The 22,200-nt window shown below is 39.9% G+C and overlaps 1 protein-coding gene across 3 annotated transcripts in view; it reads left to right on the top strand.

Annotated features, from left to right (window-relative positions):
* Positions 1-22,200, top strand: part of LOC135205298 (dnaJ homolog subfamily C member 13-like) — a 683,293-nt gene that overhangs the window by 493,912 nt on the left and 167,181 nt on the right. For all 3 annotated transcript variants that reach the window (XM_064235698.1, XM_064235699.1, XM_064235700.1), the window contains 6 exons: positions 11,524-11,731; positions 15,392-15,571; positions 15,740-15,901; positions 18,052-18,255; positions 18,923-19,087; positions 22,069-22,200. In XM_064235698.1, coding sequence (XP_064091768.1) covers positions 11,524-11,731; positions 15,392-15,571; positions 15,740-15,901; positions 18,052-18,255; positions 18,923-19,087; positions 22,069-22,200 — 1,051 coding nt within the window. The remainder of the gene's footprint in view (positions 1-11,523; positions 11,732-15,391; positions 15,572-15,739; positions 15,902-18,051; positions 18,256-18,922; positions 19,088-22,068) is intronic.

A 22,200-nucleotide genomic window follows, 5' to 3' on the forward strand; every position in this document is an offset into this window, starting at 1 on the left:
CAACTCAACAGCACAACACCCAAGGACCACAACTCAACAACAAGAACAAACAAGAAACACAACCACAAAACAACACAAAAAGGCAACACACACCCACTAACAACACCAACAACAACCCTCAACCATAACCAAGCACATTAATAATCCAACACAACTCACAACAACTCACATATAATCCAACAGGAACTCACATACAACTCAACAAAAACCTCATAGCACAACAACTCTTAAGCAACCAATATCAAACCCAAGAACAATTAGCAACAAACCAATAACCCACTACTTAAATAACTTCAGTGCCCTCAACACTTTCCACAGACCGCTGCCAACACTACTGATTAGTATCACAGCTTCTGACTTAAGACTGACTGAAAACTCACTCAAAACACAGAACTCTGATATCTAACAGCACCAGCAGAAAGCCCAGAACTCACCAACAGCCAATTCAGTCGTTAACTATCCATACAGCAATTACACTCTCTCTCTCTCTCTCTCTCTCTCTCTCTCTCTCTCTCTCTCTCTCTCTCTCACACGCAGACGTTGTCAAATGGAACTCTATAACTCCTCCATACCATAATGGGCCAAGTTTGCTTATTGGCATCATAATATGCCAATGATAGGGTTATGGTGCCATAACTTACCTAACAGAGGCGCCATTAACCAAGACTTGGCGCCATAAATCATCAAATTTTGGTCAATGGCAGTTTCCGCTTATCAGCACCCCACCGAGAACGGAACCCCCGCTAATAACCAGGGACTCATTGTATATGAACAGAGCAATGATGCGCCATTTGCATTCTGGTTTTGTTTACAGCCTTAAAATAATCAGCTAATTGTATTTTACTGATATCATCACTGTCTTTAGTTGCAGAAGGGAACTTAATTCAGATACATTCCTTTCAGAAGTTATCAAAGCTGGGTTTAACAAAGCCAATTCTATATCATGTTTTTCATACATATGTTGCCTACATGGGAAACCATTGTTTTGTTTACATTTCATCACCATTCGCAAACAACCACTAATAATAATAACAATACAGTAATGAACAATAATTATTGTATACAATTATCGTTCATATGAGTGAATTGTTCTAAACAGTTACAAACAACTTTGCATGCTACCTCACTTGATGTTCGCTGCATTTTTTTTTATAAAGGCATGGGGGAATGTGTAAAATCGTTTTAAAAATGCCATGGATGGTACTGAAGATAATTTGTATGATATCGACGACGAAGCTGAAGTCGACATGCCAGTACTAGACTGGAATCCCTATAATGATGGTACATGTGATCAATCTTGTGATTTGTATGAGAAACTTTTAATGAAAGATTGATATGTTATCCTTTTCCTAAATGTTGTTGCTACCATAATTACACTACGATTGAAATTTCTAAAAGGTTGCCGAAAGATAAAGGTTGCTGTGAGAGCAACCATAACTTGATGTTTACATTTTCTCAGCTCAGATTGAATAGATAAAAGTTTTTTTCATTGATTTGGAATTATTCCGCAGATAAACTATTTGTTGTGAAGATATGCTATACATATAAGGTAAAAATGGGTTTATTACCTTTATTATCAGTTTATTTCATAAAGTGAATCTTCATGTATGTTGATGGTTAGGCTATAGCACTGAGGCCAAGGCCAGCCTACCAATGGACATCTTGGAATTCAAGATTTGATTTTTAGAACTGTAGTATAAGACGACCCCCGGTTGTTAGGGGTGAATTTTAGAATTCAAAGGTTGTCTGATACGCGGACATATACGGTAATGTTGGCAAATCTTTTTCTATCCTCTTTCTAGTTACAGTGTTTATACTTTGAGGTAGAAACATCCATGCATCCCACTATCCCTCAATGTGGTAATCAGCTGTATAATTATGGGTTAAGTCCCATAATTAAAAATAACATTTCTGTAATAAAATAAAGTTTTAATTATACTTATCCTGTAATTATATAATTGGAACCCACCCTCCATCCCCTAGCATGGTTTTTTCTCATTAAGGACATGAAACAAACAGCTCTTTGCCAATTGGCTCCTCTCTTTCTCCGAAAAGGGGTGCGGTCATGGTGACCTAACTAAAAAAAGACAGAAAATTAGCGCGACATGAGAATTTTGGAATTTAACTGCTGGTCCAGTGAAACTCTTAGCTATATAATTACCGTATATTTCGGTGTATAAGTCGACCGGAAGATAAGTCGACCCCCCAATTCTGAGTAAATTTTTATGATTTTAACTAATATCGGGTATATTAGTCGACCTATAAAATGTGAGGCCAACCATACGCTCAAAATAAGCAGCAGGGTAAAACGTATCATATAAAATAACCTGAATGTTATTACGGTACATATGTTTCTCTACTTACCATAAGAAATACAGGTAATATACTCGGTATATTAACAAATCTGTGTAATATATAAAAGATGAATATCGGCAAATATGATTAGAAATGACGAAACGAAAGATACGTTACTCGAGTGTAATGTAAACAAACAAAGCGCTAACTAACGCTGCATAACAGCATACGTATATATGTATGTACAAACTGCCACTCAAGTTAATGTTTTGATTGGGTTGTTAAAACGACGTGCCGGTATTTTATTATTATGTTGGAATATTCCTTGACCATTGGTTCTTCTATGGCATAAACAGGCTCATTTGAGGGAAAACGAACCTGCAATTGATTCACCAGATTCAAACTGGGATCCTTATGATGAAACCGTGAGTGATTTTGTCTGATGAATTGTTTAATTCAAGTGACGATGACTAGAGTAATTTTGAAGGATTTTAAATACATATTTACTATTAAATACAATTTTCTTTATTTTATTTAAAGTGATAAATAAAGATTTCATACCATAAATGTTTTTGAACAATACCCCGGTAAATACAAAACTGTCAGAGTGAACGCATCCTTCTCAATTACTGTACTACAAATAGCTACGCAATGTTTACACTTGCTGTGCGATTGGGGTTTCTCTAAGTTACTTTGATTTATTTCATTTTATTTAAGGTAATGGATGTTCTAATGTATTATTATTGTCGTATTACAGTGTGAAATGTTTTTAATACTGGTATTTACATACATAGTTACCTCAACAAGGCTGTCATTGTTATTAGCCAACTGTAAAGCCTGGATTCCTGTACCGTTATGCCAAAATAATAAAGATTCACTTTTTGTTACCGTTAGATAAGTTCGTGTCGCTTCGTGAAATAATTCCTTAAGTTCATTATTTCTAGGTAAATAATACTAACATTACCAGAGAAAAAATAAAAATAGGGGGATTTCAGAGTAACTGACTCGCTCACCCTAAATAAAAAGAGGGTGTCGGTATGTAGCTGGGGCGAGTGAGACCACTACCACGAACCGCTTGCCATTTAGAATTCTCCTTCATCAAAATCCCCCCCTGAGAGAGCTGATACACGGCCGGCGCCGGCAACTACTACTACGCTACCTACCACGCTGACCGCAGCGCCTCTGGTGGCCATCCTTTTCGTTAGCGAACTTCTGCACACACGTGTCAACTTTTGCTCTGTGTTTTTTGTGCTCCTTTTGGGATTTATTCGCTCAAGATGGAATTTCAAGCTATCGCCGCAGCTAAGTTAAGTACCCCGAAAGGTTATATACTACTTTTAGCCAGCCAGGAACTGTTTTTACCGTTTTTTAGGTCCAGTAATAGTCTCCTGGTCTGGTGCATGGCTCGCCTTGCCGGCTCGCCTCATGTTCGGTTAGCTACTTCGGTCCCCCATACCGTAGTATTTATCCCGCTCTTATATCTACTCTTATTATGAGTTTTATATGTGGTACAGAAGTTCCCATTTATTTTATTGCCTTACATCGTACTATTCGGAAGTCCTTTGCTTGTGCCTTAGATTAGTGTTCATGCATGCATGTCCTTTGTCTAGGTATTTAGGCACATGGGTGATTATTCCAATCCTTTTCGATTTTATTATCTCCCACTAGTGATTTCGATTTCATTTATTTATTACGATGTATTTATTTTGTGGGTTGCATGATTGGGGCGATCAGTTTGGCCTAGGCTATGTTTTGTTGCATTACCGCCTTGCGGTCCTTTTGCGCTCGCGTGGTCAGCTCGACCTGGGCTATGTTTTGTTGCATTATCGCCTTATGGTCCACCTGCGCTCTCGTCGAGCCAGCTGATCGCTCTGGTCCTAGTCCCCTTCCCTTCCTCCCACGTGGAGGGAGGGTTAGTCCTCTCTTGCTCATGGTCGCTATGGCGACCATCCGGGCACCCCTCCCAGGGGGATACGGGAGTTTGGACGTATGGGGGTCCAGTCGGACTGGTCTCGTTTTCTTTGAGCTTCGGGGAGGTCCCGGCGTGTTCGGGTGATGTTGGCCACCCCACCAGCTCGCGTCGGGCCTTCTCCGGCGTTCTCATACTACCAGATTCCCCCCCCCTCCCTATTTCGTTTAGCTTACTCCGCCAGCTATTTGGGGGAGAATACGGAGTAGACCTTTCATGCTTCCCCTATTTTATGTTGGCCGTAGTATCTTCCATTTTCTGCCGGAGCACCTGCTCACCATCCGGGCGTTCCGTCGGTTGCCGGAAGATTAGTACGGCGGAGCTAGACTCCACTTACAATATTATTTGTTTTGTTTTAGTTACTTTATTATCTTTATGGGTAATCTTCTCTAGTTCTCCGGCGTGTCGTACCCTCACCACAGGTATCTGGTTTGTTGGAAATCTTCGCTCCGGTGTGTACCGGAGTTTTCAAATCAGTTTACCGAGTCCCATGGACTCTCTCACACGGGCGTTCCGTCGGTTGCCGGAAGATTAGTACGGCAGAGCTAGACTCCACTGACAATATTATTTGTTTTGGTTTAGTTACTTTATTATCTTTATGGGTAATCTTCTCTAGTTCTCCGGCGTGTCGTACCCTCACCACAGGTATCTGGTTTGTTGGAAATCTTCGCTCCGGCGTGTACCGGAGTTTTCAAATCAGTTTACCGAGTCCCATGGACTCTCTCACACTGATTACAGGAGAGGATTATGCCCAAAATTTATTCTACTCCGGCATGCAGCGGAGCACCATACCTGAGTAGTCCTGTTAGTATATGCTGGTACTCATGTATCTGTTCACTTCAGGCTACCAACTGTCAGGAGGCTGGTTGTAACGCCGTCCTGCAAGACCCTTGTGGGCATGAGGTCTGCCGGACCCACGCTCCCTGTGCTGTCCGCCACAAGGATTTGATCGTGTGGCACCACGAAGCCTGCTCCATATGCTATGAGCTTGTGGAACAGTTTTTGGACGGAGTAAGTATATACTGGCATAGATTTCATACTTTCCTTGGTATATACTATCACATAGTCTTGTTTTATATTGCTATATTTGACTAATAAGTTTTTCTGTTAATACGATATCTCCGGGGCTTCGTTTTAAGGATTACAATGACCCTTTATTCCAGGCTGCCGCTGTGAAGGATGCCGTGTCGGCCACCCTGAAAGCCTGGGTAGGTGGCTTTGGCAAGAACGCACTGAAGGGGCAGCTGTACATCCTTGATAAGACCATGGCTGTCCAGATCTTCCCAGGTGGTAAGTCGACCGGCTACGTCGACCCCGTTGCGGCAGCTCCGGCTATCGCCACCATCCAGCAGCAAGTGGAGCAGGCCTTGGCGGTCGGGGGAGCTCCGGAGATTACGGCGGACGTCGCAACACTGGACCTCAACGTAGAACCCATGACGGTAGGCGGAGGTGAGTTGTTGGTTGAGGTGGGTTTGTTGGGCACTCAAGGGCTTCCCTTGGGCGCTTCTGGATCTTCTTACCCTTTAGCATCTTCTTATTCCTTCCAAGGCTTTACGGAATCAGAGATTGCAACTAGGACGTCTGCCGCCTCCGTTGTTCCCAAGGTAAAGGGACAACGGGAGCAGAAGACCCTAGAGAGGCCGTCTTCCAAGAAGACTTCGGCCTCTTCTTCTCAGAAGACCCCGGCTCACCATCCCGGGGCAGAGAAAGCAAAGACGACTTCTTTCTTTTCGCACTCCAAAGGGTCTAGAGGCAAGTCCTCTAAGGAGAAGGTCCGCGCTCCCGCCAAGCCAGTACCTTCTTCATCTACCGGAGCTCATCCGAAAACCCCTGCCGAGGCCAGTACCTCTGGTCCCTTCGACCCTGATTCCTTTACAGCAAGGGTCATGCAACAGGTGGGGAACATGGTAGGTGCTATGATGGACACCAGGTTTGATCAGATGCTTGCCCGTGTCTCCACCTCGTTTGCTCAGTCCGGCCAGTCGATCCAGAACATCGCGGATCGGCTGACGGACCAAGAGAGCCAGCTGGCAGGTCATAGCCAGAATCCTCCAGCAGTTCTTCCTCTAGCAGGCACCGGAGTACCTCAGATGCCTGACTACAACTCTCTTCCATACAACTCTCTTCCAGCATTCACGATGAGCAATCCTTGGAGGGTAGCAGCCTTCGCACCCTTCAAGGACGGAATGATTTCTATCCCGGACTGTGGAACTCGTCGTATCGAGGACTTCGAGTTCCACCCCGCCGTTCTGCAACCACCTTTCATGGGATATGCCAGGTTGACGGAAGCAGCTCTCAATAGGGAAGATAAGATCCCTAAAGAGACTGTGATATACAGCCGGGAACAGGCTCAGAGGGAATGGGTGAGATGTCTTGAAGAGTGGGATTGCACCAATACCAAGCTTCAAGCATTCAAGAGCCCATTCACAATCTTTGCGACAGAGGATGAGGCACCACTCCCCATCACCACAAAGATTGCTGAAGTCACGATACAGGCCGCCATGAAAGATGAGCCTCTCCCTCAACTGAGGGAATCAGACCCGACGTCACCACTCTTTCCAGCTTTTGGGGACCTCTGGGCAGATCTTCCGGCGACCTTTACCGTAGGGAAGCTCAAACCGGACTGTGCCATCGAACAGTTCGGGGAGAGACTCCCGAGACTTCCAGATAACCTAATCCAAGCTGAGTTTGAAGCAAGGACAAGGTTAGGGAGGACGCTTAACGCCTTGGTAATGACAGAGGTTGCCGCCATGACATATGGTACGGAGCCTCTGTTTAAGCTCTTGGCTAAAGCACAGACACAGACTGTACAGTCGGATCTGTACGGGTTTGTATCAGCTAGGCGAAACTGCAGGAAACATGTCCTGCAGGAAGCTACCATTCGGCACGAGCCGAATAAGTTGCTGTCTTCATCAATTTGGGGAGCTGACCTCTTTCCTGAAACGGCTGTGAATGAGGTACACCACGAAGCAACCAGGCTCAACCAGAGCCTTAGGGTCCGCTGGGGTCTTTCTACTAAAAGGAAGACAGAAAGCACCCCCTCTAGCTCCAAGAAGCTAAAGAAGATCAGAAAATACCCGGCCTTCCAAGCTCAGCAACAGCAACAATTCGTCCAGGCAGTCCCGGTTCCACAAACCGTGCAACTGACGACCTCCAAGGGACAAAACCAGCCCATCCTCCTGTTGACACCACAAAACCAGCCCTCCACTTCCTACGCTGTTTCCCCAGCTTTCAACCCCGTATTTGAAAGCCAGGCTTTCCAAGTCGTCAATAGGTTTGGTAGGGGAAGCAGGACTAGGGGTGCATTTTGCCAGAGGGGTGGCGGAAGGGCAACCAACAGAGGCAAACACTTCTGTGGAGGACGCGGAGCACGTCCTGCACAACAACAGTGAGAACCCTCAGGTAGGAGGGAGGCTGTTTCTCTTCCGTCACAGTTGGGGATTCAGCAGTTGGGCACAGAGTATCGTGTCCAAAGGGCTGGGATGGAGTTGGATCAAAGGTCCTCCTCCATCCAAAACATTCTTTCAACCATCAACACACGAATTGACAGAGTATGCGAAAGAGCTCCTTCAGAAAGGAGTAGTATCAAGAGTCAAACTTCAAAGTTTCAAGGACGCTTGTTCAGCGTGCCAAAGAAAGGCTCAACAAAACGAAGAATAATCTTAGACTTGTCCCGTCTAAACTTATTCATTCGTTGCGACAAGTTCAAAATGCTGACTATCTCGCAGGTGCGGACCATACTTCCCCGTGGGGCCGTCACCACCTCTATCGATCTTACAGACGCATGCTATCATATCCCAGTCGCGAGACACTTCCGCCCATACCTAGGCTTCAGGTTGGGAGACCAGGCATTCTCTTTCAAAGTGATGCCCTTCGGGCTGAATGTAGCCCCCAGGGTCTTCACGAAAATAGCGGAAGTAGTGGTCCAACAGCTGAGGTCACAAGGGATAATGGTAGTAGCGTACCTCGACGATTGGCTCATCTGGGCAGCAACCGCCGAGGAATGCCTCAAAGCCACAGGCAAAGTTATTCAACTCCTGGAACATCTAGGGTTCCAAATAAACAAGACCAAGTCCAGGCTAACGCCGGAGTCTCGTTTTCAGTGGCTCGGCATTCAGTGGGACCTAAACTCCCACACACTGTCAATTCCGGTGGTCAAAAGGAAAGAAATAGCCAAATCAATAAGGCAATTCCTCAAATGCAAACAAACATCAAGGAGAAACCAGGAAAGGATCCTAGGTTCCCTCCAATTTGCGTCAGTCACAGACGTTTTGTTGAAAGCAAAACTAAAGGATATAAATTGAGTTTGGCGCTCAAGAGCAAATGTCAAATCTCGAGACAAGTTGTCAGTAATCCCGCCGATTCTTCGCAAGCGTCTCCGTCCCTGGGCGAAGGCCAAGAACCTGTCCAAATCAGTTCCTCTCCAGTTCCCTCCTCCGGCGTTGGTTATCCATACGGACGGCTCTCTAAGCGGGTGGGGAGAATACTCCCAATTCAAGAAGGTTCAAGGAACTTGGTCACCTCAGTTCCACCAGCTTCACATAAACGTATTGGAGGCTTCTACCAGTCAAAAATTCTCACATAAAGCTGGTTTTGGACAGCGCAGTAGTAGTACACTGCATCAACAGGGGAGGATCCAAGTCAAAACATGTGAACCATGTTATGATAGCCATTTTCTCTCTAGCAACCAAGTACAAATGGCATCTGTCCTCCACCCATCTGGCAGGAGTAAGGAACGTGATAGCAGACGCCCTGTCCCGATCAGTTCCTCTAGAATTGGAGTGGTCCCTGGACAAGCGCTCATTCCAGTGGATATGCCAGAGGGTCCCAGGTCTCCAGGTAGATCTTTTCACATCTCAAGTGAACCACAAGCTTCCTTGCTATGTGGCCCCCAACCTAGACCCTCTGGCTTATGCCATAGACGCCATGTCCATAGATTGGAATCAGTGGAGGAAGATTTACATCTTTCCTCCTGTGAATCTTCTATTGAAAGTCCTGAGCAAACTCAGGACATTCAAGGGACAAGTAGCTCTAGTAGCCCCGAATTGGCCCAAGAGCAACTGGTATCCTCTCCTCCTAGAATTGGGTCTCCGGCCTCGACGGATTCCCAATCCCAGGCTATCTCAGTCAGTACAATTGAGGACTGTGTTCGCTTCCTCAGGAATTCTCAAAACCCTAACTTTATGGACTTCATGAAGTTTGCGGCTAAGAGAGATGCAAATATCGATCCCCAGAACATCCTTTTCTTAGAATCAGATAAGAGGGAATCAACCTTACGTCAGTATGATGCTGCTGTAAAGAAATTGGCATATATCCTGAAGGAAACAAACTCTCGAACCATGACAGTTAATCTAGCTATATCCTTCTTCAGATCCCTGTTTGAAAAAGGTTTAGCAGCCAGTACTATTACCACTAATAAGTCAGCTTTAAAGAAAATCTTCCAGTTTGGCTTTAAGATAGACTTAACAGACTCCTACTTTACGTTTATCCCTAAAGCCTGCGCTAGGCTCAGACCTTCAGAAAGGCCTAGTTCGGTTTCATGGTTCTTGAACGACGTTCTCAAACTGGCTTCAGATACTGACAACGTTTCATGTAGTTATCTCATGTTATTAAGAAAAATATTATTCTTGCTTAGCTTGGCCTCAGGAGCCAGAATATCTGAACTGTCAGCCCTTTCCAGAGATGCTGGACATGTAGAATTCCTCCCCTCAGGAGAAGTCTTACTATCTCCAGATCGTAGTTTTCTGGCAAAGAATGAGGATCCCTTAATGAGATGGGCCCCTTGGAAGGTCCTCCCTCTTCCACAAGACCCTTCTATCTGTCCGGTGACGACCTTAAGAGCTTATCTGTCCAGGACATCTTCCAGATCCTCAGGCCCCCTCTTTATGAGGGAAAAAGGTGGTACTATTTCAATAAAAGGGATTAGACAACAAATCCTATACTTTATTAAACAAGCTAATCCTGATTCATTCCCTAAAGCCCATGACATCAGGGCAGTAGCCACCTCTATTAATTATTTCCAGCATATGAATTTCAATGACTTAAAAAAGTACACGGGCTGGAAATCGCCGACAGTTTTTAGAAGTCATTATTTAAAGTCCTTGGAATCTCTTAAATTTCCAGCAGTGGCAGTGGGAAATATTGTTTCTCCTGACACTGCACAGTAGTTGTAGTTGAAGATCCAGATCTCCTTTCTGCCTGCCTCACTAACAATGCACCTAACCTTACTGTCATGTTCATTTGGGTTCCTCAGCCTTAGCTGCCTAAAGGCTACCTATGGTGACGTGCCCCTTATTTTTTTGCTAGGGGCACTCACAACTGTAAATATTGATTACTGACTGTTGCTAATCGGTGTTGTTTCCCTTATTTTTATGCTAGGGAAACACACCAAGATATGCGTCTACTATTTAATATATGTCTTATGATTTAAGTATTAGTGAGTGTTCCTTCTTAATTTGTTTTATGAACCTCACTTGTATGTAATTACATAAGTATGACTTGTAAGTTTTAACTAGATTATATTCATTTCTTTACTTTTCGTTTTATTGAGACCTTCTTTTGTATTTATTTTTATCCCAATCTTGTGCTAATTCTCTGGTACTATTTCACGAAGCGACACGAACTGAGCCCAGAAAAGGGATTTTGACGAAGGAAAAATCTATTTCTGGGCAAGGGTTCGTGTCGCCCAGTGAAGTAATCCCTTAAGTTCATTATTTCTAGGTAAATAATACTAACATTACCAGAGAAAAAATAAAAATAGGGGGATGTCAGAGTAAGTGACTCGCTCACCCTAAATAAAGAGGGTGTCGGTATGTACCTGGGGCGAGTGAGACCACTACCACGAACCTCTTGCCATTTAGAATTCTCCTCCATCAAAATCCCCCTCCTGAGAGAGCTGATACACGGCCGGCGCCGACAACTACTACTACGCTACCTACCACGCCGACCGCAGCGCCTCTGGTGGCCATCCTTGAAGTTAGAGGCCAATCTTGGGCGCAGGGTGGGAAAATAGGGGGGGGATTTCACTGGGCGACACGAACCCTTGCCCAGAAATAGATTTTTCCTTCGTCAAAATCCCTTTTTATTATAAAAATGTCATTTTCATAGGTCATTTGTCATATTTCATAGTACTTAAATGTGTACTAGGCTCTCAAGTACCCTTGCATATGCAAAACATTAAATTTTATCCATGTTATGTACAGTACTTTGCTCTCTAAGTGTATTTTATTCATTTCTCTTCGTGATGATTTATATTTCAGATATGAATTCTTTAATGACCTCTACCATAGATTCCTACTTACTCCTAAAGTGGCTATGAAGTGCTTGTGTCTTCAGGCAATGGCACTTGTGTATGGCTTGCATCATAAAGAAGTTGGTCAGTTTAATGACACAAGATACATAGTGACGATGCTGTCTCGTACCTGCGACAGATTAGAGAGAGATAGATTGCTACTTTTCTTGAATAAGGTAAGTTCAAGTTTTTTTTTGTCTTTTCTTGCTGGTCATGATGGGTCTCATCAAGTTGGAAACATGTTTACACTTGTTTAAACAATTAAAGTCCATAATGTATGCTGAGTAAGCATCTCTTTACTCTCCCATTTTGCTTTCATCCATTTTCTTAAAATTTTTTCTCGTAGATGATAAATGTTCGTAGTTGCTCAGTACTCCAATGAATTGATTCTATGTTTCATTAGTGTATGGTGCAATAAACATGGGTGGCACTACACTGAGATGAACTACCCTTCGTATTGCAAGCAATTATTATTTTTTATGTGTGAAGGGTTGATTTAGCTACAAATGGTTTATTTTTGTAAAGGCAGTTAGGATAATGCCCTTCTGTACCTCAGGTCTCAAGGAAAAAGGAAGTGAAGGGGAAGGCAAAAGAGTGAACTAACATCAAAGGAAATGATTGGGAATATTATGGGTGTCATGAAAGATGGAACAAAGGCCAGAATTCTGTAGGTCTGATTTAGAAGGAAAGGAAGTCAATTAGTCCTTTAGTACTGGATTGCTGCTATCCAGAAAGTTAAAAAATGAGGTAGCAAAGAAGAAGGTTTTCTCTGCCATTCACTTCAACAAAATTGTGGGTTAAAAGGTGAAGTTAAAATCATCATCTTTGAATTAAACATTTCTAAAGAAAGTTAACTGTTCACTCACCTTTTGATGTTATGCAACTTAGCAAAGAAGTGAGGGTCTGCCTTTTAAATGAAGGAAACTAAAATAATTCTCAGCCCAAGTAGAGTGAGTGGTTTGTTTGTGCTAGAATAGTATAGGAAAAATAGGATCATCCGAGATGTTTGCCATGACATCTAGGTAAACCTCGAATCTTGAACCAGGCATAATATTTTCTATGAAATACTGAGTGCCTTCATCAAAAAAGGGGAATTTTCCTTGAAAAGGTCCCCATTCTCGGCTAGGAATGATAGGCCAGGAGACAATAGTAAATGACAACTAGGTTTATGAGTGATGCAACGATGTTTGTTAAGAAAGCCCAGTGCACTAAACCAGGCTCCTGATTACAATGCAGTCAAGAAGACTTCTTATTGGAGGTTATAGTTGTATTAAGGGCGCCGGCCGGCCAGCCAATATAGGCCGAAAAACACAAAATCATGAAAAGATTCATGGAGCTTCGTATTTAGTCAAAATTCCTCTTACTTTCATAGTTACAGGGTAATTAGTAAAAGTACATAACTCAATAAGCCAAAAACATGGACCCGTATAAGAAAATGCAGTATTTCTTCTGTTATCGTAAATTTTGATAATTATTATCAAGCAAATTGTGAGCAATGGCATCTGTAGAGATTCCATGAGTCACAAGACGGGAAGACTAAGCTTTACACCCTTCAGTGCAAGCAGAAACATGAGAGTACACGTTTGAGTTTCTCCTCTGACATTCGCTTGCTTTTACGTTTGTTTTTCTTTGTTTCGACAAGGTTTTCATCATGCCAAGGAGGTAAAGACAAGCAAAACATCTTGCTAACATACAGAAGAAAAAATTGACTCTAATAAGATTTCAGAAGATCATAATATCGGCGATAATAACGGAGTTAGTGAAGGAGAGAGAGAGAGTGTTGCGTAAGAGGGAGCCCTCTTTCTCGCCTGATGCAGTGCCCCAGGCTACGATCTTTTAGCAAAGGAATCTTCATTTATGATTAAATAATGATAAATAATATAGTTTTGGTTTATTGATATCCAAAAAGGAATATAAAATTCATAATAATCATGATTCATTAACATCGTCTTTGGAAAAATACAAAGAAAAACTTTGAACGCATGTATCTCAAAACAATACTTATTGACCTTCAAATTCTATCTTCTCCCTCAGTTTTAAAGCTATAGTGTTGAAATTTGGTATATATCTTAGAAAGATATTATAGAGCAATCAAATGTAGCCCTTTCTTCTAGTTTTTATTTAATTTTTTTCTTACATTTTTTCCTCATATGTATAGGGTTTATTTTTTTACCATAATGAAAAAAATGCATATCTAGCAAAAAAATGACTTTTTGAAAAAAAGCTCTTCATTTGATTGGAGGTCTACATGAGGTCTATATATGGTAAATATTCCCAGGTCTTAATATTAAGTATCAAGGGAGGAGATAGAATTTGAAAAATGGATATTTTTGGGATAAATCACACTGTCGTCATAAAGCTGAAGGTTGGAGGCCAAAATCATATGCAGTTTGGAAATTTCCCAAGTCACCTTATTAAGTGGTATGAATGTCAAAGTCCTGTCCTTAAAAAATGGCATTAGCTGACCGGCGCCCTTAAGTCCACTAAATTGAATGAGTGACAGGAGTCTAAGAACCTTATTCAGGGACCAGGGAACGTTAAGCATTTCAGGAGCTGGCCTTTTCAGTGCAGAAGACTTGCGAAGGGAATGAACAATTTCTATATTCAAATCAATTCCAAAACCATAAAGCAAGAGTTCCAATAATGCACCTTGTGTGCCATGATTGATGTCAGCAGGGCACTTGATCTCAAAAGATAAATTAACATATAATACTGTTACCACAGATTTCAACTGGGTTCTCAGTTTGGAGGTAATCTAACCACATTTTCCTTCTGGATTGGTGTTGGATAGAAGAAGTTTTTGTACTAGGTACTTAGCAATGTTAGGCAAATGGTCTGTAAGCTAAATTTACACAAATATTTTCTGCTTTTACCTGTAAGAGTAATCTGCTCCCGTGACATCATTGATGGGATTGTGACATCATGGCTGGTTCTTATAACAACATAGTTTTGATCAATCTCCTTTGTGTTTCAAGAGAAGTATGACCCGTCTTCCACTGTGTCAGTCCTTGGGGACTTTTGGGGAATTCTTTGCTATTTCTTCACATAAATGTACTGTGAGGCCCTTTGGTTGCAGCAGAAATCGAGGAAGAGATACTTCCATCATCGTCAAATTAGCTTTCTTCCATCAGTGCTCTCCCTCGACTACAGAGCGGGGTTTGTTTCGTGTCATGAGGTTCTCTCCAAGACCCTGCAACACAAAGCACCAGGTGCATGGTATCCTCAGTTTCAGCAAGTTGGAGAGGTACCTGGTATCAAATTTTGGGAATATTCCCAGAACTAGTATCTTCTCCCTTGTTTCTTCGGACACATGGGTAGAGGGGGCAACTGACGTTTGTCCTGTACTATGTGACTAGGCAGCTAGTCCGAGTTCTTTGATTTCTTTGAAATCCAAGACTCTGAGAATGGTTGCTACACACTTGGTTCAAGATAACGGTAGCTGTGGATTCTAACAATGTTCCAGCCAGAGAGTCGAGGCAGTTTCCTTCGTTGGATGTGAGAGATTCGGGATGTTTGGGGGTGTGCTTCCAGTGTAGGCTATGTTGCCTCGATGCTCACACTTTCATGACTTAGTCACCTTAGTAAGATTGCTGAGGGAGAGAGGTGCTAGTGTCAAAGTGAAAAGTAAAAAAAGCATTGGGAGAATCATTAGTAAACACCTGTTATATGTTATTACCAGCAGACAAACTGATACATTCTTCAGATATTTGGCTACCTTTGTGGCTTCTTCCATAAATGTGATTTATTTTAAATTGTAATAATTCATATTTGTGCTAATTATATTGCATCAGTTATCCTGTAACAGTTAGTTTTCATACGGAATCTATTTTTTACAGCTTATATTAGAGAAATCAAATGTTCGAGAAATTGTGGAAGCTGGTGGGGTTCGTATTTTAGCAGACTTGCTGACCCTTGCCCACCTACATGTTAGCAGAGCAATAATGCCGACACAGACTAATGTGATAGAAGCATCGCCAGACATGGCACGGGACTCCGAGAAGGAATGGTATTACCAAGTAAGTTATGATTATTTAAATTTTTGGTGTTGTAGGAAGAAAACTTTATATTGAAAGGCTATAGAATTAGCAAATTGAGATTATACATAAAATGTTCTCAATCAAAGTGAATTTTCTTGGATATTTGTTCAGGTACTTTGTAAACTAATTTAGTTTCATTTTCAACAGGGCACCAACAAAGAGAGGGCAGGTCCCTTTAGTTTCAAAGATCTGAAGGAATTTTGGGCCAGCAATACATTAACTTTGAAGACGCTTTGTTGGGCACAGGGAATGGATGGGTGGCACCCTCTGAGTAATATCCCTCAACTGAAATGGTCACTTGCTGCCACCGTAAGTATGAGTATTCAGTAGTAAGTATTGTAGTATTGTGTTTGTAATCTCTTTTTCCTCATTTTACAGGCTTCAAAGTATATCCTTATTCATTCAGTACATAATAAGGTGCAATATTTTGAATTCTGTTGGTGTGTAAGCATTTTATTGAAAAGGAGATTAAGAAATGACTGCTACTTTCCATGTGACATTTTCAGTTTTTGTTGATAATTCAAATGAAACCTGTTCAGATGGAACAAGCCCCCAAGGGCAATGACTTTGATTTATTTGAAAGAAGTAACAGAAGGCAATTGGAAATACAGAATGATGAGATCAGTTATTAGAAACAAAAAATAATCTAACGGATTAATAAAAAGTAAATAAAAATATAAGTAATTATAAAATATTATAATACTATAATTGCTTTAGAGTAGTAATGCATTACGTCTTTGATTGAACTTTGGAGGTTTTAATTGCACAACATCCATAAGGAGACTGTTCCAAAGTCCAACAGTGTGAGGTATCAAGGACCTCTGGAACTGTGACGTTCGACAGCAAGGCACACTTGCTGCATATTGGTGCCTCTGCTGTTTGGCAAATCTAGTGGCTTTCAGCAGGAAAAGAGGATTAGTGGTAATTTGTGATTGTGAAAGATCTTTGTTAAAATAAAAATTATGAAAATTGACAAACGAGAGACTATTTGTCAGTGGTCCAAGTCATAACTGCTAATGTTAGGAAATGGAAACCTCCCACCTTGAAGAATCTATCTGAAAGAGATGAATTTCTGGTTGGACCAGACTTTCACACCAGAGAACTGGATTCGAATAAGGAAGGACAAATAACCTAAAGCAGGTTGCATCAATTTGGTCAGTGTTATAGATATATGAGGCCTTATATTCAGCAGAGTTCCATCCACCTGAAGGGGAGGATGGATAAGATGCAGAAATGATCCATATGATGGACATTGCAGATATTTAGTTTAAATGTAGTGAAAGGCAAATCAGTTAAGAGGGCAGGATGAATAAGACATGGAAATCAAATAGACCCTATTGCTAAATGATATTATGAGTCATTGTGTGACAGGGAAAATACATCTGTAAAAGTTTTTCTATTTGAAGATGATCTTTAAGAAGAATTTTAGGTGTTAGATGGCAGGATAGTTGGAAATGAAGCCATAAATGAAATTTTAGTTCCATCTATAGGTGAGATAATGATGAAAGGGAGATGGAGATAGCTATGACATGTCATTTGCACAGCCCTTGGGAGAACAGTGTACTATATAATTGTGGCGCAGGGCTTGTGTAATTTGTATGAGAACCGTGAGAAGGGAGGTTGGAGGTAAGTAGAGATTAGTGGAAGCTCAAAAAACTTGCTAGTTAGGATTTCTAGAAGACCATTTGCATCAAAAGGCATGGGTGGCAATGATGACAATGGTCTTGAATTTATACTGATTGCTGGAAATCTGTCTCTCTAAATCACCATTCCTCATTACCTAACTGTGATTCCATTTCCTTAGTAGGTTGGAATATTGTCATCAGTTGAGACTGGTAGATGCAGGCTGCAACAAAACTTTTACTTTATAATACTATTCAGAAAGGGCTGCAGAAATTTTTAGAGTGATTCCCACAAACTTTCAAACATGCAAGAAATTTTTCTAATAAGTACATGATGCCATTGCAAAATTTGTATTATGTTGTTGGATTCCTACTCATATAAACAGTAAGGAAAATGAGAGTACAGAACAATCTTGACATTTTAATTTTGACCAAGAGTATCAAGTTTTAGACAATGATTCTGTTTGGACTTTCTGTTGAGAATCTTAGTTTTGTATGTATTTAGTAGGTAGTTCACTCAAATATTGTCACTTTTTAAGTAAGATTGACCTGAGAGTCTTGTTTTTTTTAAAAGATTAAACTGTGGTTGACACTACTAAAGTGGTCAAGATTTTTTACTCAAATATTGTTCTGTCTTTAGAGAAATTGATGTTTTTGACTGATATTAGGCCTCAGGATATGGGCTAGGCTGATATCAGTCAGACGAAATAGCATACTATATTGTTCCAAGATATAAGCCTAGCTAGGAATTCTAAGAGTCATATTTTTCTTAATCTGATTATTTCTTTGTTTAGTGGAGCTTTATAATTTCTGTGCTAATTTAAGTTCTTTTATCAGGGTACTGCAGTGATGACAGAAAGTGATCTTGGTACACTCATCCTTAACATGCTTATCACCATGTGTAGATACTTCCCTTCAAGAACAGATGATGGCGCTGTCATTCGGCCTTTGCCAAGAATTAAGAGGCTGCTTTCAGATCCTTTGTCTCTACCACATATTGTCCAATTGCTGCTCACTTTTGATCCTGTTCTAGTGGAAAAGGTTTGTGCTGTAAAAATATTAGAATTTGTTTTTTCGAATTACATGTCTATAATATTAGCTTGTAATATTTTCAGATCATATGATAAAATTTTGCCAGTGAGATGTGAGCATGGAATAATTTAAGAATGTGGTAGTTTGCTTTTGATTGCTAAAAAAGCAGAAAAATGCTTGAATGTACCATTAATTATAGAATGCGTGTGACTTTTATGATCACAGGATCACAATGTCACACTAGAAAGTACTGCTAACTTCTGATAAGAGATTTCATATAAATTTATTCAATCACATTATATGTTTTATATATAAAAAAGATGTAAATCTAAGGTAAGCTTTTGTTAATAATAACAGACAGAGTTCTGTTTGAATACAAAGATAAAGAGAATGGCTGCAGTACTTTCTTCAGCTTTATGGAAGGATAAGGATAACGATAATTATTGCTAATCACCCCAAACACTTCCCTAAAATGTTTTTTCATTTCAATGGAAAAGGTGTGTTGTACATTGTGAAATTCTTCTGCCTTCTGGCAAGTCAGCATATATATTAAATGAAGGTTGATGTGTTAGCAAACATTGAAAATATACGTACGTATATTTTTTTATATATTGAGCAAGATTGAAATTGCAATTCATTTATTTAATTGTAATGCTCTTATAATTTTTTCAAACAGGTGGCAACATTAATGGTTGAGATTATGCAAGATAATCCACATCTATCCACATTGTACACTACGGGCGTGTTTTTCTTCATACTCATGTATACTGGTTCTAATGTTCTCCCTATTGGCCGTTTCCTTCATATGTCTCACATGCAGCAGGCATTTAGAGCAGAGGAGGTATAGTAATCGTTACAATATATGTTGATTACACTACATTTTCTCTATACAGCAGGTGCAGATAATTCAAATTTTTGTTGGATATGATTTATGATTACTAATTATTCTAAGAATTATTTTGTTTTTTAAAATGCTGTGTGATGTGTAATTAAATTACTTGCACTTATTATTATTGTTATGTAAATGTCAAAAAAAGTTTTGCAAAATAGATTTCATGTGGTTATGTCAGTTGTTATTCATAAGTATAGAAAAATGGTTCTTAACTAGTCAGCTTCTTGGATAGTGAAGTCAGATCTTCGTGCTGTTAGTCAACACCTCCAACAGTTCCTGAGAGTTGGTAGCCGAGTCATTGTCTGAGCCACTACCATTTGTCAAATGGACCTAACCTTCATTATTATTATTATTATCGTTATTATTACTATATTGTGAGTTCTGTATGGTTCTCGGTAATATACTATTTCCACTGACTGATCAAGTACAGGTAGTGTTCAAGGTACGATAGTTCGTCTTGCAATAATCCAATTTTACGATGGGGCTAGCAGTTAATACTGATACGACAATATTTAGAAACTTTCGATTGCAATGGGTGCAGGCAGCAGCATACAATCAGGGAACAAGAGAGACCAAATTACAATAGCCTAACTTCATCCCGTCTTCTAGTTAAATAAGTTCAAAAACAGCAAGAGAGAATGGTAAAATTATTGTTTTATTGTTATATTCCTTGCGTAAATGTGTACAGCCATGAACAACTGAACGAGAAGCACTTTTTTTTTGCTAAATACAACCGAATTGGATAACAACATCGTTTGGCTTGTATTACAACCATCGTACAATAGTAAACAATTACCGTAGTTATGTTATAAATGACATTCTATAGAATAGGAATTATATATTTTTATGTAATAACTTTTTTCACTGTAGATCAAAGATCAGCAAGGGAGTATACTGTTATATTTAAACCAAGTTGTCGTAAAAGCTGAGAAACTATTCAAGCTGCTAATGACTGTTATCGTCCATTGGCAACAACGATAAATCTCCTGTAAACTTGAGCCATCGAACACAATTGTAGATAAAGTTGGGAGAAAATTATTTTAATCAAAACTACAGGGCTGGAAAGAACACAATTTACTGTTGTTTTCACGCCAATAAAAGATAAATAACGTAAAGCTTGTATTACAATGATATCAAGTGAAAAATGCAGAGTCACAATAAGCAATAAAAATAATTACTTCACAACGAGACCTATTCTAGGTATGATTCGAATTAAAAACACATCATATAACAAAAAATTACCTTGTCTCATATGAGTGAAGTAGCTAGATGTTCGTTTATGCTAGCTAGACGCAAGAAAATTCGCTTGGAATTGAGTTAAATATGGAGAAATAAACTTGCATGCACCATCAAGTGATTTCCAAACCAAAAAATTGACCACTATATGTTATTATATCATAATACAACAATATGCGAATGCCTACAATATTATTGGATACAGTGAAGTAATGTATAACTTTTTAAAAGATTCGTAGAAAAGATGCATATTCATTATGTTGTATTTTATAACCATATGTAGACATTGGCATTCAGATCGTTCAAATTGACTTATATTGATAATTACTATACCGTATATGTAGTATAGAATATACTGTAGGCTAGGCTACTGTATTTGTATGTATACGATATACCATAGTATATGTTAGGCTAACTCTTGTTAGAGTCATTCAATTTCTCTTTGTACTGAAATATCATAAGTCAATCTACATTGACCCTAGAGAATTTGCTGAAATTAATCATTACTTACTATACCTTATATGTATAAAGTATACTGTGTAATGTAGGCTAGACCTTGGGCTAGGCTACCTTATACTATGTAAAGGTGGTACTGATTATACCTAGTGTAGGCTAAGCTATATTCGAGATACAATTTTTCCAACAAACAATGGGTTTTTTGTAACCAAACCCCATCGTAAGTAAGAGAATAATTTTTATTCATTTAACTCTAGCCTATTTTCATCTTTCCATCATTTTTAAAATAATTTATGTTGATGTGACTTTTGATGATAAAAAGTAATCCTGCAGTTATCTGGAATAATGGAGCCAAGGGTCTGTTGGATAATGGCAAAATCTATACACTAATGGCGAGCAAAAAAAATCTAGGAGTGTTCAAGGACAACTCCGTACCATTCGTCATCTAGACTTGTCAATTCCACACAACTGTAAACAACAGCTATCAAACCGTAAACTGAAAACTTTTTACAAAAGGCAATTACTATCTATCATTTTCCCTATGTTTGTAACTAAGTGATCATTTTCCCCATGTTTCTAACTAAATGATAATTTTCTCCATGTTTTTAACTAAACGATCATTTTCCTCCATGTTTGTAACTAAATGATAATTCTCCCCATGTTTGTAGCTAAATGATCATTTTCCTCCATGTTTTAACTAAATGATCCTTTTCCCAATGTTTGTAACTAAATGTATTGCATAAATAAGCTGGGAAAAAATTCAACGCCATCTTTTTCCTCTCAGTTCAGTAGGGATGTTGCTTGCTTGTGTTTACTTACTCAGTCTTCCTTGGTTTTATGACCATTAATGTATTTGTATACAGCCACTTCCATATCAGTTGTTACCATATTGTTTGACCATACACAAGATAAAAATGTGTATGTGTAAACTATAGACCCAGGCTAGTACACTCGCAGTATCCATTTACAAAAGTTTATACTGTATAGGCTATTACAGCAGCATTTAAGATTCAGACTTTGCTGTTTGTTCCATCATTTAGTTTATTTTGAAGCAAACTGAGCGTAACATTGTTTTCTTTGTTAATATAATTAATGGAACTAGTAGTCAGTCTATTCACAGTGGGACTGGCATGACACCGGGGGATGACATACGTAAAAGTTTTATTGTGCTTAGAAGCGCTACTTTGTCTGTAATTGAGTTCATTGACTCAAGATTATCTTATGTCTTTCTTTTTCAGAATGCTGGAGGGGATATTATGCAGCAAAGTATTCTTGGCCAAATACTGCCTGAAGCTATGGTTTGCTATTTAGAAAATTATGGAGCAGATAAATTTGCAGAAATTTTCCTTGGAGAATTTGACACTCCTGAG

The sequence above is a fragment of the Macrobrachium nipponense genome, chromosome 49 (assembly GCF_015104395.2).
Source record: "Macrobrachium nipponense isolate FS-2020 chromosome 49, ASM1510439v2, whole genome shotgun sequence".
NCBI lineage: Eukaryota > Metazoa > Arthropoda > Malacostraca > Decapoda > Palaemonidae > Macrobrachium > Macrobrachium nipponense.